General features: G+C 37.7%; 1 protein-coding gene across 1 annotated transcript in view; it reads right to left on the reverse strand.

The window, feature by feature from the left end:
* Positions 1-11007, reverse strand: part of LOC119242982 (coiled-coil domain-containing protein 102B-like) — a 130427-nt gene extending 119420 nt beyond the window's left edge. The window contains exon 1 of the mRNA XM_037508420.2: positions 10788-11007. Coding sequence (XP_037364317.1) covers positions 10788-10943 — 156 coding nt within the window. The 5' untranslated portion in view covers positions 10944-11007. The remainder of the gene's footprint in view (positions 1-10787) is intronic.
* Between the last annotated feature and the right edge of the window lie 2530 nt (positions 11008-13537).

Here is a 13537-nt window from a genome sequence, read left to right on the forward strand (position 1 = left end):
ACAGAGAAATATGAAATGAAAAATCTCTCAATTATGTCAACAGCCATATTAAATTTAACTGGGTGAATTAAAAAGAAATAAATCCAGCAAATGGAAAGAGTACACTAAGCTATATCCAGAGCCAACAACTATTTTAGTGAAAATAAACTGAAACTCCAAAGAAATATTATATTGTCCTCATGAATCCAAATCCAGTGGCTGAATTTTGGAAAACACGGTAGGATCTCAGTTTAGTGCTGGAGGGATTTCAGATATTTATTCCAAACATTTCTTTTAAAAAATTGGAAATAAATTAGCCCAAAGAGTATTACTTGACCAAAATCACTCAAATATTGAAGCTGATTCCTGGATAAGCATTTCGTTCTTTCATTCTCTAGAGTCTGGAGTGATTTTCCTGTGACATATGAGTTGAATCACACAGTTAGCAGTGGCCAGTTTCACTGAATAATATAATCACTAGCCAAACAATGATGAAAGACAATGTACCCACACAGTGCATGCAGATGCCTGGCCAACACACAGTCCAGGTCTTATCCATCTCTGGGCTAATCAGCCGTTCTCAGGTTCCAGAAGGTACCAGGGTCATCTGGAGAGCTTATTAAAACATATGGCTGGAGTCCACACCTAGGGTTTCCAATTCAGTAGGTATAGGGTGTGGCCTTGAACTTGACGTTCCCAGGAAGTTCTCAGGTGGTGCTGCTGCCGGGGATGCAGGCATTTTGGGAACCACTACAGAATACAGTTGTAAGTGGATGAGTGAGAAGCGTTAAACAAAGAATAAACAATTTACATTTTCTTTTCTATCTAAATGTCCAAAATAACACTTGTGGTAGAGTGTTGTATTGATCATCAAAATATTTTACTAAAGTTGTATTTTCACAGACTCAGTAATGTGGAGATTTCCTAACTGGGCACTGACATGGTGAAGAACTGACATGGAGAAATCATCTCCAGGATCAAAGTTCAAAACTTGTCTTAACCAAGTAGCCACATGGTATAAACAAATGAGATAAATGGAGTGCTTTAGACCTATGAAGAGCAACACTGTAAATTGGTCATCGTACTGTTCTCAGAAAAAATTACCAACATATGTGTTGAGTTCAGAAACAGCTCTCATTAAACCAAATGGTATTGGCTAAGTAGATATTTTGATGCTAAAGTGAGCTGACATTTTGGCTTCTGGAGTTAATTCTCATCCCCAAACTCTCCAGCTCTTAAGCCACTGGTTCTCATGCTCTTATCCTTGCCCCAATGTGAATGATCCCTGGAGGAAGGAAGCAGACATAGGCAGCAAGAGAGGTCACTCAAAACAGTGTAACTGGAATGAAGACCCAAGAGTTGATGTCTTGAGCTCTCTTAAAATCCCTGCAAAATTAATATTAACAGGTGATGTTTTTCTCCAGCTGAACTGGTCTTATATTTCTGTTTCACTATTAGGTAGAAGGAGTAAATCACACACCAACTTTTCAGAGAACACCTTGTTTTTCTGGAGGCATGAACTTTGTATGCCATGCATCCTCATCCTTATGTTTGGCAAACTAGAACAGTCTCATGACCCAGGTCTGCTCTTATTGCCTATGGATCATCCCTAAAGTTTTATTGTTTGGCAGAGGGAGGCATAAAATGACAGCAAACTCTGACATGCCTCGATGGATCTTTCTATCATTACCAACTAAACTTCAGTCAAGTTAATTTAATTCTATTGCATATTCCTCCCAATCTTGCTATGCTACCTAACCTCCTAAGAAAGGTCACTGCATGTTTTACACAGAGAGTCATAAATTTTCTTTGAACTGCCCAATAGCTTATCTCCTTTATAAGACATTTCATAGGAAATTAACTATTTATCAGTTCTCCCCATTACACACACACACACACAGACACACTCGTCTGGTAGCCTCAGTTCTGCAGTCGATTTCTAGGGTTTGTTTTGGTTTAGTTTGTTAATCAAAGGCAAATTCTTTTTTTTTAATAAATTTTATTTTTATATTTCCCATACAATTGCAATCCCCTTATTTTGACCCCAATCCCTCCCCTCCCCGCCCCCCACCACCCATAGAGTGTCTCTGGTTCATAGTTGTTTGTTGATTTTGATTTTCACTTTCTTATAGTTATTCATTTTCCTGGTCCCTTATTTAAGTTTTCTAGGTTCCTGCTATGAGTGAGACCATCCGGTATTTTTCTTTTTCTTTCTGGCTTATTTCGCTGAGCATGTATGATCCCTTCCGGCTCCATCCATGTTGCTGCAAATTGCATGTGTTTATCTTTTTTGAATGCTGAGTAATATTCCATGGTGTATATGCACCACATCTTCTTGATCCAGTCATCTACTTTTGGGCATTTGGGCTGTTTCCAAAGCTTAGCTATTGTAAACATGCTGCTATAAACATAGGGGTGCAGGTGCTCTTTGGAATTGATGTTTCTGTGTCATCGAAGGCAAATTCTTATTCCTCTGCTGTGACTAGAGGACCATGTCATGGACTGCTGGGGTAGGGGGTTGGGCCCAGGAGGAGCTAGGCAGAGTTTCCAGGGCCAGCTGAATGTGTCTCTTAATCTAAACTGTCCATTCGCGAAGAAGAACACTATGTAGTGTTTTGTTACAAATAAGACATTCGTCAAAATAAATGCTTGTCATTTCTATAAACAAAATATATTTCACATGCAGAAGTGTTACATTTTTCTAGTTATCTAAAAGTCTCTACAGTCACTTACGTTTTTACAATCAGGGAAATTAAAATTACCAATGTAGTTCAGATAATAGTGCTATATAAGAACGTTAAAGAAAAACCTGAAATAACCCTATTTAATAACATCAAATTGTATTATTCTGTATTTGAACGCTTACTAATTTACAACAATAAAAGAATAGATATAATTATTTATTGATAAATTATTTAATAATTTATGATAAAAGAGGATTTGGGAGAAAACTAGTGAAAAATAAAACTTAGCGAAATCATAGATTTGTCTTCCTTGAGTGAAAATAAAATATATCTGAAGACAAAATTACTAAACAAAATAAGCATAATGTCATTTCTTGAATCTGGAAGTCTGGACCACGGTCAGTAAAGTAAATTCATTAGGAATTGACTTTGATGGCCTTTCTACTTTCAGATTAATTCATCATTTTCCTGAGACACATCAATTACCACCCTGTCACATTAACTTTCTGAAAATGACTTGTTATGTGACCTGAATGAAGGAATTCAGTTGCCAGAATGATTTAAGAAAACAAGCTTCAAAGCATTTTGCAGGAGGCACGTTTACCAGATCATCAGACTATTCCCCATGGAACACTGACCACTTTTCCCAATAACTTTGTACTTTAAAAAGTACAAAACCCCCCCAGACAGCAGACTGCAGAATTGAGGCTATCAGACAGAAGGCTTGGGTGAGGAGCAAACCAATGAAAGGGTCCAATGAGCTGTGGGGGGACCTGGGGGTGCCTATGCGGTGAGTGTGCTGCAGGGACATACATCAGAAGAGGGGTGTGCCTTCGCCTCTATGCTGTAAACCAATGTCACCGCAAGATGAGGACTGAGAGAGACCAGAGAAGTTGCACTGCTTTTTGACTTTCCCATCTCTGCACAGTTGTAGAGCTCCTATGTGCATACATGTATCTAAGCTCATAGTTTGCTTACCTTTAAGTGCACAAGCTTCATTGTCTCAGAAAAATATGGAGATGGGAGAAATCTACATAGTAAATGAGACTGTATAATCTAGAAAGGAAAGTCTACGCTAAGGTCCTGTGGTAGGAGAAAGCATAAGAATGTTCAGGAACTAAGTCAAGAGTAGGTAGAGAAAAGTAACTATAAAAGACTAACTAGTCTGGAGCACGGGAAAAATAGATTGTAAAGAAGGTGACTGCAGGGTGCAGGGGAACCATAAGAATTGCCCTGTGTCCTATCGCTTCTCGGCCTTTTGGCTAAGATCAAGTGAAGAATTGCCTTGTGTCCTGGAAAAGAAAATAAGAGCCTGCAAAAAAGGCATGGGCGCACCTAAACATTATGGGATGATTGCTGATAATTTGACAAGTATGTGGTAACAGAGGACACATGAGAATGTAGAAAAAGTTGCAATTCCAGTGAGGGGAAGGAGCTTTTTGAAGGATAAGCATTTCATCATCTTTCCCTTCTCCTACTGCCTTTTAGTCACCAGCTGGCTTCATCACCTTGCTGTGCTGCTCTGGAATGTGGTCTTCACCACAGAACCAGCAGCACTCAGGAACTTGAAAAATGTTCAGAATATCAGGTCCCACCACCTACCTGCTGAACCAAGTCTGCATTTTAGGAGACAGCTAGATTATTCCTCTGTCTCTAACATTTGAGTATACAGATTAAAGTATCTCAAATGTAATCCCTGAATTACAGATAGAACCTAATTCTCATAAGAAAGTGTGTGATTCCTGATATAAATGATATAAAGCTAATGATGCAATTGTTCAGAACTGTAATTATTGTTGTTGATCCAAGTCCATGTGAACTCCAACTTCATTCATATTTCCTCTGATGTTGGTTATAGTAGAATGTGTGACTAGCTTGTTCCAGGGAAACACTTACCAATCTACAATTTTATAACTTCTATAGTCAATGAATGCTTTATGACTCTTAACCTAAACTCTACATAAAATTCTTGGTGGGGCCCTGATATTTCATATAAATTTGGACAGTTTGTCAACATTACAGTAGTAGACAGAAAACTAGTTACATGATGGGTATTATAAATGATAATATATGCAATCAAGTTAATTATTGGTGAATGGGGTAAAATTCCTGCTCTGTTGGGAGTTCAATGTTCTTTTCTACTCCCTGTCTTTAGAATTTTTCATTGTGGATACATTCCTTCCTGTGGATGGTGGGCATTTCCTGATTTTCAGCTTATAGTTATGCTTTTTCTAGACTCAACCCACAACATGGCAGAGGCTGCTGCAGCCACCTAGCTCTGCAGTCTTCCTGAGCTCAGGTTGCAGATTCTTGCATCCCTGCCTTTCTTCCACATCACTGAGCCTCCAAAAGCTTCTAAGGGAATTCTTCCCTGTGTTCTCCATACTTTCCTTCACAGGAAGAGTACCAAGAGGTTGTTCTAGTTTTGAGCTTCATGAATTTTAGGCTGTTTTAGTAAATACTTTTAAAATAGTTTAAGTTTAATAGTTATCACTATTTTAGTTTATCTTTGTTATAGAAATACCGTAAGTCATTTCCTCCATTTTAAATTAATTCATTTTCAGCTACATAGTTGGGGATATTGATTCTCCTCACTGTAACCAATTGATTTATTCATGACTTTTCATCTTAATGCAAAACTCTCCTTATTTTGACTTGTGGTAAAGCAAAAATTCTTCTGAATCATATATTATATGTAATGATGAACAAAAACTAGGAGTCTTCCAAATAATATGATTATGTAATGTAACAGCTAACTCTAGATACTGAATCATGGATGTCTGATGTGGTAGCACTGTGTACAACTTCTTAAGTAAAAAGAAAATCTAAGGTTCTTTTTCCCTTTTCCTAAATTGATGATGATATCCTATATAATCCCTAAATAGATTAATGCCAAACATCAGAATGTTTCCAATCTCACTAAAATTTGTGACTTGAATGTAGCTTGTTTATGATTAATGGTTAATAACTATAATTAGTTCTTTTAATCTGTATGTGTTTGTATCACAGTTAATTACAAATATCTGCTCAAGTCAATATTCTTCTGTGTTTAGCAGATTAGTTCCAAACTTTCTAATACTCTAGCTCAAATTTCTTTAACTCACTATCATCTCAAACCATCATTTCTCCATTCTTTGAATTGTAATGTGAGGGTAGGTTCAATTTTGTTTTTAGAGAAACAAAGAAGACCATTTAGGAAATGGCTATGATTTGTTGTATTCAGAAGACTAACCAATTATGTCTTCATATGGTGCTGAAATCCTCAACAGAAACAGAGTGCACACAGTTACATATTTAATGTTAAAAGAATTAAGTTTCATGGTTCATCAACTTGTGAAAATTAAACAACTATTTTTTTCTATGCCTGTTAAATGCCAGGCATAGGGGGAAGCACGAGGTCCCTGAAAGAAGTATAACAAATATTTCTCTTTGGGGAAATAGGACCAGTAAATCGGTACCTCTATAATTGACAAGAGAAATCTGCCTGAGGAATATGAGTGATACTTCCTGAGTATTAGAAAATGATTGCCATTATTTATCGGAGATGATGTAGACCACATTAAAAACCCAAGTAGAAGATGCAGATGGAAGGGTTTTGTGGGGCCAGAGGCCCAGCCCTCCACAGATAGATGTGGCCTGTGCTCCCCACCGGGCTGCACCTGCTCAGTCTCACCTTCATGCTGGGCTCCCTCCAAGCATGGAAGCCAGGGCTGCTGGGCCAGAGACAGGGTCAGCAAACTATGACCCCAGAGCAAAATCTGGCTCCAGATCGGCTAGTGTGCCACCACGAACTAAGAGTTCTTTCTACATTTTTAAAAGCTATAAAAACTTTTAAATATATGCAAGAGGTGTTATGTGACCTAAATATCTCAAGATACTTACAGTCTTGACCTTTCCAGAAAAATATTTGCCCATCCCTAGTGTAGAGTAAATGCACCCCGACTTTTTGTTGATGCAATTCTACATAAAGAGTCGTTAAGTATGCACATCAATTACCTTCAATGTCAGAGAAAATTGGGACAGATACTGAAATGGGCAACAAAGATTCCTGGAAGTCCTTTATAACACATTTCTCCAGGGAGGGTTTTTTAACTCTACAGGGATCTTTCAGTGTCTGTAATCTATTTTATGTACAAGTCTGTAATTTCTAGATTCTACAGCAATGCAAATGACTTTTGTCCATAGAGTTGCAGATTAATTCTATCTGGCAGTGGCTCAATTTACAACCCTACCCCCTGTGGCAAAAATCAGTTTTGTATATTTTAAGCATATTGGTTTCAGCATTCCTGGTCGCCCAGTTCTCTGTTATTTAGATTTTCTTTCAACTCACTGTAACTTCTCACAGGTTTCTTTAGCAGTGAGTGAGTTAAATAAAACCTTGGACATGAGTTCATTTTATGCAATATATGAATTTACCATTTTAAAAATTAATATATTTAATAATCATTAATTTAATGATATCAATCCAATTATGCTATATAAGATTTTTTTTGCTAAATTAATATACTTAAATCATAATAAGATGGAAACTCAAAATGTTAAGCTGCGAAAAGAGCATTTGGTTCTTTGCAAAGTAGAATGTGAAATGAACACACTATTACCTATCACTATAATTTTTAATACACTGTTTTTTTTGGTTATCTTATTATTATGAAAGAAAATAAACACTTAAAACAAATACTATAGGTAATTGAATTCAAATTTCCTAAGCACACTGAAGAGGCTTTTCAAAAATATGAATATCATATTAACTACCTAGTGTGTATTTCTGCATAGTTGTCAATGTAAGTGGATTTTTTTTTAATGTTTGATGGAAACATACAGGCTAATGATCAAGCATAGCCAGATTAATTAACTCTGGAGTTATAGCTTCAAAAGTGCCTCCATTAGTCTCCTCTTAAAACACACACTGATTCATTGATGTTTTCACAAAGCTAGTTCTCAGCATCTTTGCCATCATTTAAAATATATTTTCATTGGGCCTCCTCTGGTGGCGCAGCGGTTGAGCACTGGGCTGCAAAGCTGCCCACAGCCTCTGCAACGCCCGTTCAATCCCTGGCCCCCAGAGAGGGTCCCACATGACGCGACAGACCTCTCCTGCCGCACCCGCTGCTCCCTTCAGCAGCGTATTTCGTCAGTCTGCCTGCTCTGCTCCCCGCTCTGGCTCTGGTGAATTCTCTCACCTTCCCGCGCTTCTGACTGTACCCAGTGCTTGTATAAATAAATAAATAAATCTTTAAAAATAAATAAATAAATAAAAAAAGTACATTTTCATTATGGGACAAGTCTTCAATAATGCCACGGATGGTCCACTGTCAGATGTCAGCTGTTTGGCAGCTATACTAATATCCACCACCACGAAACAGTGCCACCGTCACCCAGAGCAATGACCAATCAGAAGACCCACATGCAGAGGCTGTTCTAGAAAAATCTATGGCAGTGCTGTATTTTTAAAAATCAACTGCTTCCAGAAGAGTAGTAATTTTCCAATCTATCCATTAAAGTTGAGTTTCAGGCTGGTTGTTTTTAATTGTAAGAGACGGACACACACATTTCCTTAAACATATACTAAAAAAGCACCTGCTAGAGAATTATGTGATTAGATTACTCATGTGAAGAAGAATCTTTGTCTGTAAACTAGTGGTAGAATTTAAAGTTGAAAGGCATTTTCTATAACACCAAAGTTAAAAATCCATAGGCTGCACTATGTAAAAGTCCTCCCCTCTTTTTAAGAAGGTACCTGCAAAATATTCACTGAACAAGGAAATTGCTAAAATTCAAGAAATTAAAACATACTGTCGTAGAGGTTTCTAGTAGTTTTGTCTTTGTTACAAATGTTTAGTAATTCTGGTTAGATGCAAATAGAACCTGGTAAGAGATCTGACATCTCTTTCGGTGGCTGATAATTGAGTGGTGTTTGCAGTTTTGTCTTCCATGCCAGTACCTATGTCTACTGCCTCAGTCACAGAAAGCACTGAAATGAATAAAGATACATTGATCTTCTTATGGCACTTACGTACCTATAAATGCACAGACCTCCCACATGGCACCTATAAGCCAACACATACACACACACACACACACACACAGTGCATATATAGTACATTATATGTGGGAGTATATAAATGGTACGTGTCCATGGTATCTATAGCCGTATAAGCACATGGTATTCCTATATGTCCTTTTATACATAATTTATATACATATGGGTGAATTTTCATGCAATAATGTTAAACTGAAATTTGGCTCTTTTATAGTAAGAGCCTCCCCTCCTTGGCAAGCTGTATTTGCAGCTTGGACACGTTTGGCCTGTGTAGACATCTGAATCTCAATCCCTTAATCTGAGAGGGTCTCTGCGGCACCAATGACTTTGAACTGCAACAATGACTATTGTTGGTTCAAGTTGTGAATCTGAATTCTTAATGAAGAGGGGGAATGTCACAAACACCTCTTTTCGGCTTTCAATATGACATGACTTCAGGAATGAGCATATTGATGAGTTTGCCTGGTTGGTGAGGACACGCTGATCTGGTCAGAACTTCCATAATCTTCCAAGTTTCCAGGCCCTGTTTAGTTCTAGCCAAAATTTACTCTGGTCCCCAAGGACCCAGGTCCCAGTTCAGTCTGCCATGGGACAGGACATGTGGGTCGGCACATATATCTGTTCTAAACAGGCCACAAATCAGCTCTCCTATTTCCTTACTGACTTACTCTACAGTATTTTAAGATAAGCAGAAAAGCACAAAGATTATATAGAATGAATTATTCCTTACTTGTGTCCCATTCCACTTATTCTTAGCAGCCATCATGATGTATTATTCATAATAATTTATGTGTATGTCTCCCTGTATAGACTCAAAGTCCATGCTGGCAATAAATCATTGTTTATGAAACATTATTCATTAATCTTCACATCATCATCATCTAGAGCAGTGACTGGCACAGAATAGAAGTCACTGCTCATTCTGTGCAAATGAATAAAAGGGAAACAGGTATTTTGATGAACAAATCTTGTTCCAAATTGAAATAATTCTGTGCTTTCACAAGTAGAAATTTTCATAAAAATTCTCTATAGATTTATCACTTGTATATGAATCAAAACCAGCTATCCCATTACAGTGGCTTATGAATCCCTATGATAGAATCTGTGATCATTGACCATAACATGGAACTTTAGATATCTGCATTGCCAAGTCAGGGAACACTAACGCAATTTACTCCTATATTTTCAATAAATGTCAGAATAGCAAAGAATAAGAAAAGGTGACATGAAATTGAATTTTTCTGGCCATTTAGCTTCAGAGATCATATGAGCATAAACTCCTTATATAAATTAAAAATATGAACTTATAAAACTCATCATTAACTCAAAGAATTGAGTGAAAAAATAGAATTGTATATGAAAATACTATAGCTACTTTAATCAAAGTAGAAATAAAATGTATATATTTACAGAATATTGACATTAAAACACCCAAATGACAACTACCACTAAGCAAATATTAAAAAATCTCCCAACTACTTATCAAAAACAATCCCATCTATAACAGTAACTCTATCATTAACTTTAGGATAAAATAATTTTGAAACAAGCTACATTTTCCAAGTCAATTCTAAATAATTCTAGTTTTAGCATTTATGTTATAGACTATCAAAGTTATTTGCAACATGATGCACATTGACTCAAAAATAATTTTTTGAAACTAACTAAAAAGAAGCCAGAGAACAGTAACTTCAGCTGAATTTAAATGTTTCTGCAGATACTTACCTACTTACCAGCAAACGGTCTTTATAGTGCAGCTCAAACTAATGGGAAATATTCTTAGGAAAGTAAGATCAATTGCTTGGAAAACACTGAGACAAAGCTATCCCGGGAAATCAAATCCATAGGGGCCTATTTATTACTTCACTTTGCCTACCTTTTAGAAAAGTGTGAAACTGTCACATTTATCACAGTCTAACATTTTCATACAAAATCTGTGGCCCACTATTTTCATATACATGAACGAAATGATTTTCATCCCAACGGGAAAAAGGGCAAACTGTCTGCCATCAGAGAGCAGGAAAAGACACCTGCAGAGGGCAGGGGAGGGGGAACAGCAGGGCGCCCCAGAAGCCTCATACCTTGCTGGGGCCTCGCAGGTCGCTCTGTGATGTCGTCAAGCCCAGGCCAGTGGTGCTTCCTCTCCGTTTCCCTCCCAGGAGCTCTTCCATCTCTTTCACCTGGACCTTCAGCCTTTGATTTTCTCTCTCCAGCCCTTGTTTTTCTGTTTCAAACATCTCCCTCTGGTTCCACTCCGAGGTCTTTTCAGCCTGCAGTCTCTCTGGCTAAATGAAGGGAACACAGAGAAGCAGCTGGTCACATCTGTAATTGCAAAAGCTAAGGCACCCACAAGCAGGCCCCCCAAGACAGGTCCACGGGGTTCTGGCTCAGGACGTCAAGCTGTGCGCATAGGCAGATCCTCAGCTCTGTCCTCCCAGGACACACCCAAAGCCCAGAGACTTAAGAACACTCCTTCCTTCCCTCACCAGCCCCTTCCTTCCTTTTTATGTGATAACATTAGTTTACGACATGACATAGGTGTCAGGTGTACAGTTTCTCTCCTCAGCAGCTGTACATAACACCTCTCACCCACACCAGAGTTCCAGTCACCGTCCACCATCAACCATTCTGCCCCCTGGACCGAGTCCACCCCACCCACACCCCATGGAAACCATCACTCTGCTGTTGGAGTCTAAGGGTTTGTTGTTATTTGGTTTGATCTTTGCTTTGTTTCCTTAATTTCTGCAAATGAGTGAGGTCACAGGCTACTGTCATCTTCTGACTTCTTTCATGCACCATAATCCCCTCAAGGCCCGTCCTATGTACGGAACAGTTTTCTCTGGGGATTAAAAAAAAAAAAAAAAAAAAAAAAACAAAACCCAAAGTCTAGCAGAGCAACTTCTGCATATTGGCAAGAGGAAACCCATGTCCAGGTGAAGGTGGCAGAGCAACTTCTGCATATTGGCAAGAGGAAACCCATGTCCAGGTGAAGGCGGCAGTGGAGGCTGAGACAGTCTCACAAACATTCACACGCACACCCTGGCTCAGCCACCACAGTCAGGAGGGAGCTGACAGCCCTGAGCTGCTTCCTGGGGACCAAGGACTCCAACCCCACCATGGTCCCCCCATCTCTCAAGATCTGCACTTAAGGAAAAAGCAATTTAGGGGCCTCGCTGGTGGTGCAGCGGTTAAGGTCAGCGCAATCAAGTTATTGGCATCTACTGTGGCATGAGTCCGATCCTGGGCCAGGGGTGACCCACATGGCACAACAGACCTCTCCGGTCAGGCCACTGCTCCCCTCAGCAGTACATTTTAGCAGATCCACCTGTCCTGCTCCCCGCTCTGACTCTGGTGAATCCTCTCACCCCCTGCACCTCTGGCCTGCACCCCAGCTCTTATATACATAAACAAATAAATCTTTTTTTTAAAAAGGGAAAAAGCAATTTAGTCAACAAGATAAACATTACACTTCAATAATATCTTTGGAAACAAATTTAGATTAAAAGTGTTTAAAACTGCTACTTCACATACATATGGTTGTACCATTATTGGAGAAAATGTTCTGTCCTGCATCTAAATGAGGCCGTTGCTTCTAAAGAACAGGAAACCAAAATGACATTCTTGGCACTAAATCCTTTTTATCAATTAAATATAATAAACTGAGGGAGTATACATTAGATGATGTGGTTTGACAGCCGGGGTGTCTGTTGAGGATATGAAGTGAAACGTGTTTCTTGATCCAATTTGGAAATGACATTACTTTAATTTTTAAGATTAATGCTTAAACATTTTGACCATCATCACATCACTTATCAGAATAAAAATAATAAAGCTGTAACAAAAAGTCACCGCTTAGTGATGAAAAATTAATTTTAGGAGAAAAATGTAATTTGTCCAAGGGCAAATATAATGCATTAAATGCCAAGTCTTTGTAAATTTGGAGATACTTAAATTTTATACCTAATAACTGATAACCGATAGACTGAGGCTTTAAGTAAGTAATGGATGGCATGAATGAACACATTCTAAATCTTTAACACAATAATTAAAAGAAGGAATGATTTTAACAGCAGTAAAATGAAACTTAAACAATTATGTCTAATTATATACTAGTTGCAGCTATTTGCTTGATCCACCAATTGTCTAACAAATGTATATGTCCAACACATCAAAAAGAAAAAATTCTATAACAATTAGAATATCATAAAAATTAAAAGAAGTTTCATTTTTGTTTCCATTTTGCAAATCTCTGTTGTCAGTGTATTCTTTTCCAAGAATCATATGAAAATCCACCACCTTGAAAGTCGTTCAATTGAATGCAGATTAAAATAATGAAGGAAAAACTCTGTTACCATGTTGGCTTTCAGAGTTTATAGCAAGCAAATCTAATACTATTATCAAATTACAATGGATTCCCATTGATTTGCATGCAGTGATTAAGAGAAAATCCTAAAATATTTTAATCCTAACTCTAATGTACTGTGAATTTTAACTAAAGTAGGTTTTAGTGTTAAAAGAATTTCAAATAATATAGGAATTATTGAAATTATCTTCTAAATTTTTTTTTTTGCAATTGTAATCTGCTTTATTTTTTTTTAAAATAATAAATTTTATTTTTATATTCCCCCATACAATTGCAAACGCCCCATTCTGACCCCAATCCTTCCCCCGCCCCCCCACCCCCCAAAAAGTGTCTCTGGTTCATAGTTTTTTGTTGATTTTGATTTTCACTTTCTTATATTCATTTTCCTGGTCCCTTATTTAAGTTTTCTAAAAGTAAAAGTATATTCTAATCAGAGCTCACTGAAATATTTGTGAATTTAATGACTTT

This window comes from Talpa occidentalis, unplaced genomic scaffold (genome assembly GCF_014898055.3).
Source record: "Talpa occidentalis isolate TD23 unplaced genomic scaffold, MPIMG_talOcc4v2.1 talOcc4.13, whole genome shotgun sequence".
NCBI lineage: Eukaryota > Metazoa > Chordata > Mammalia > Eulipotyphla > Talpidae > Talpa > Talpa occidentalis.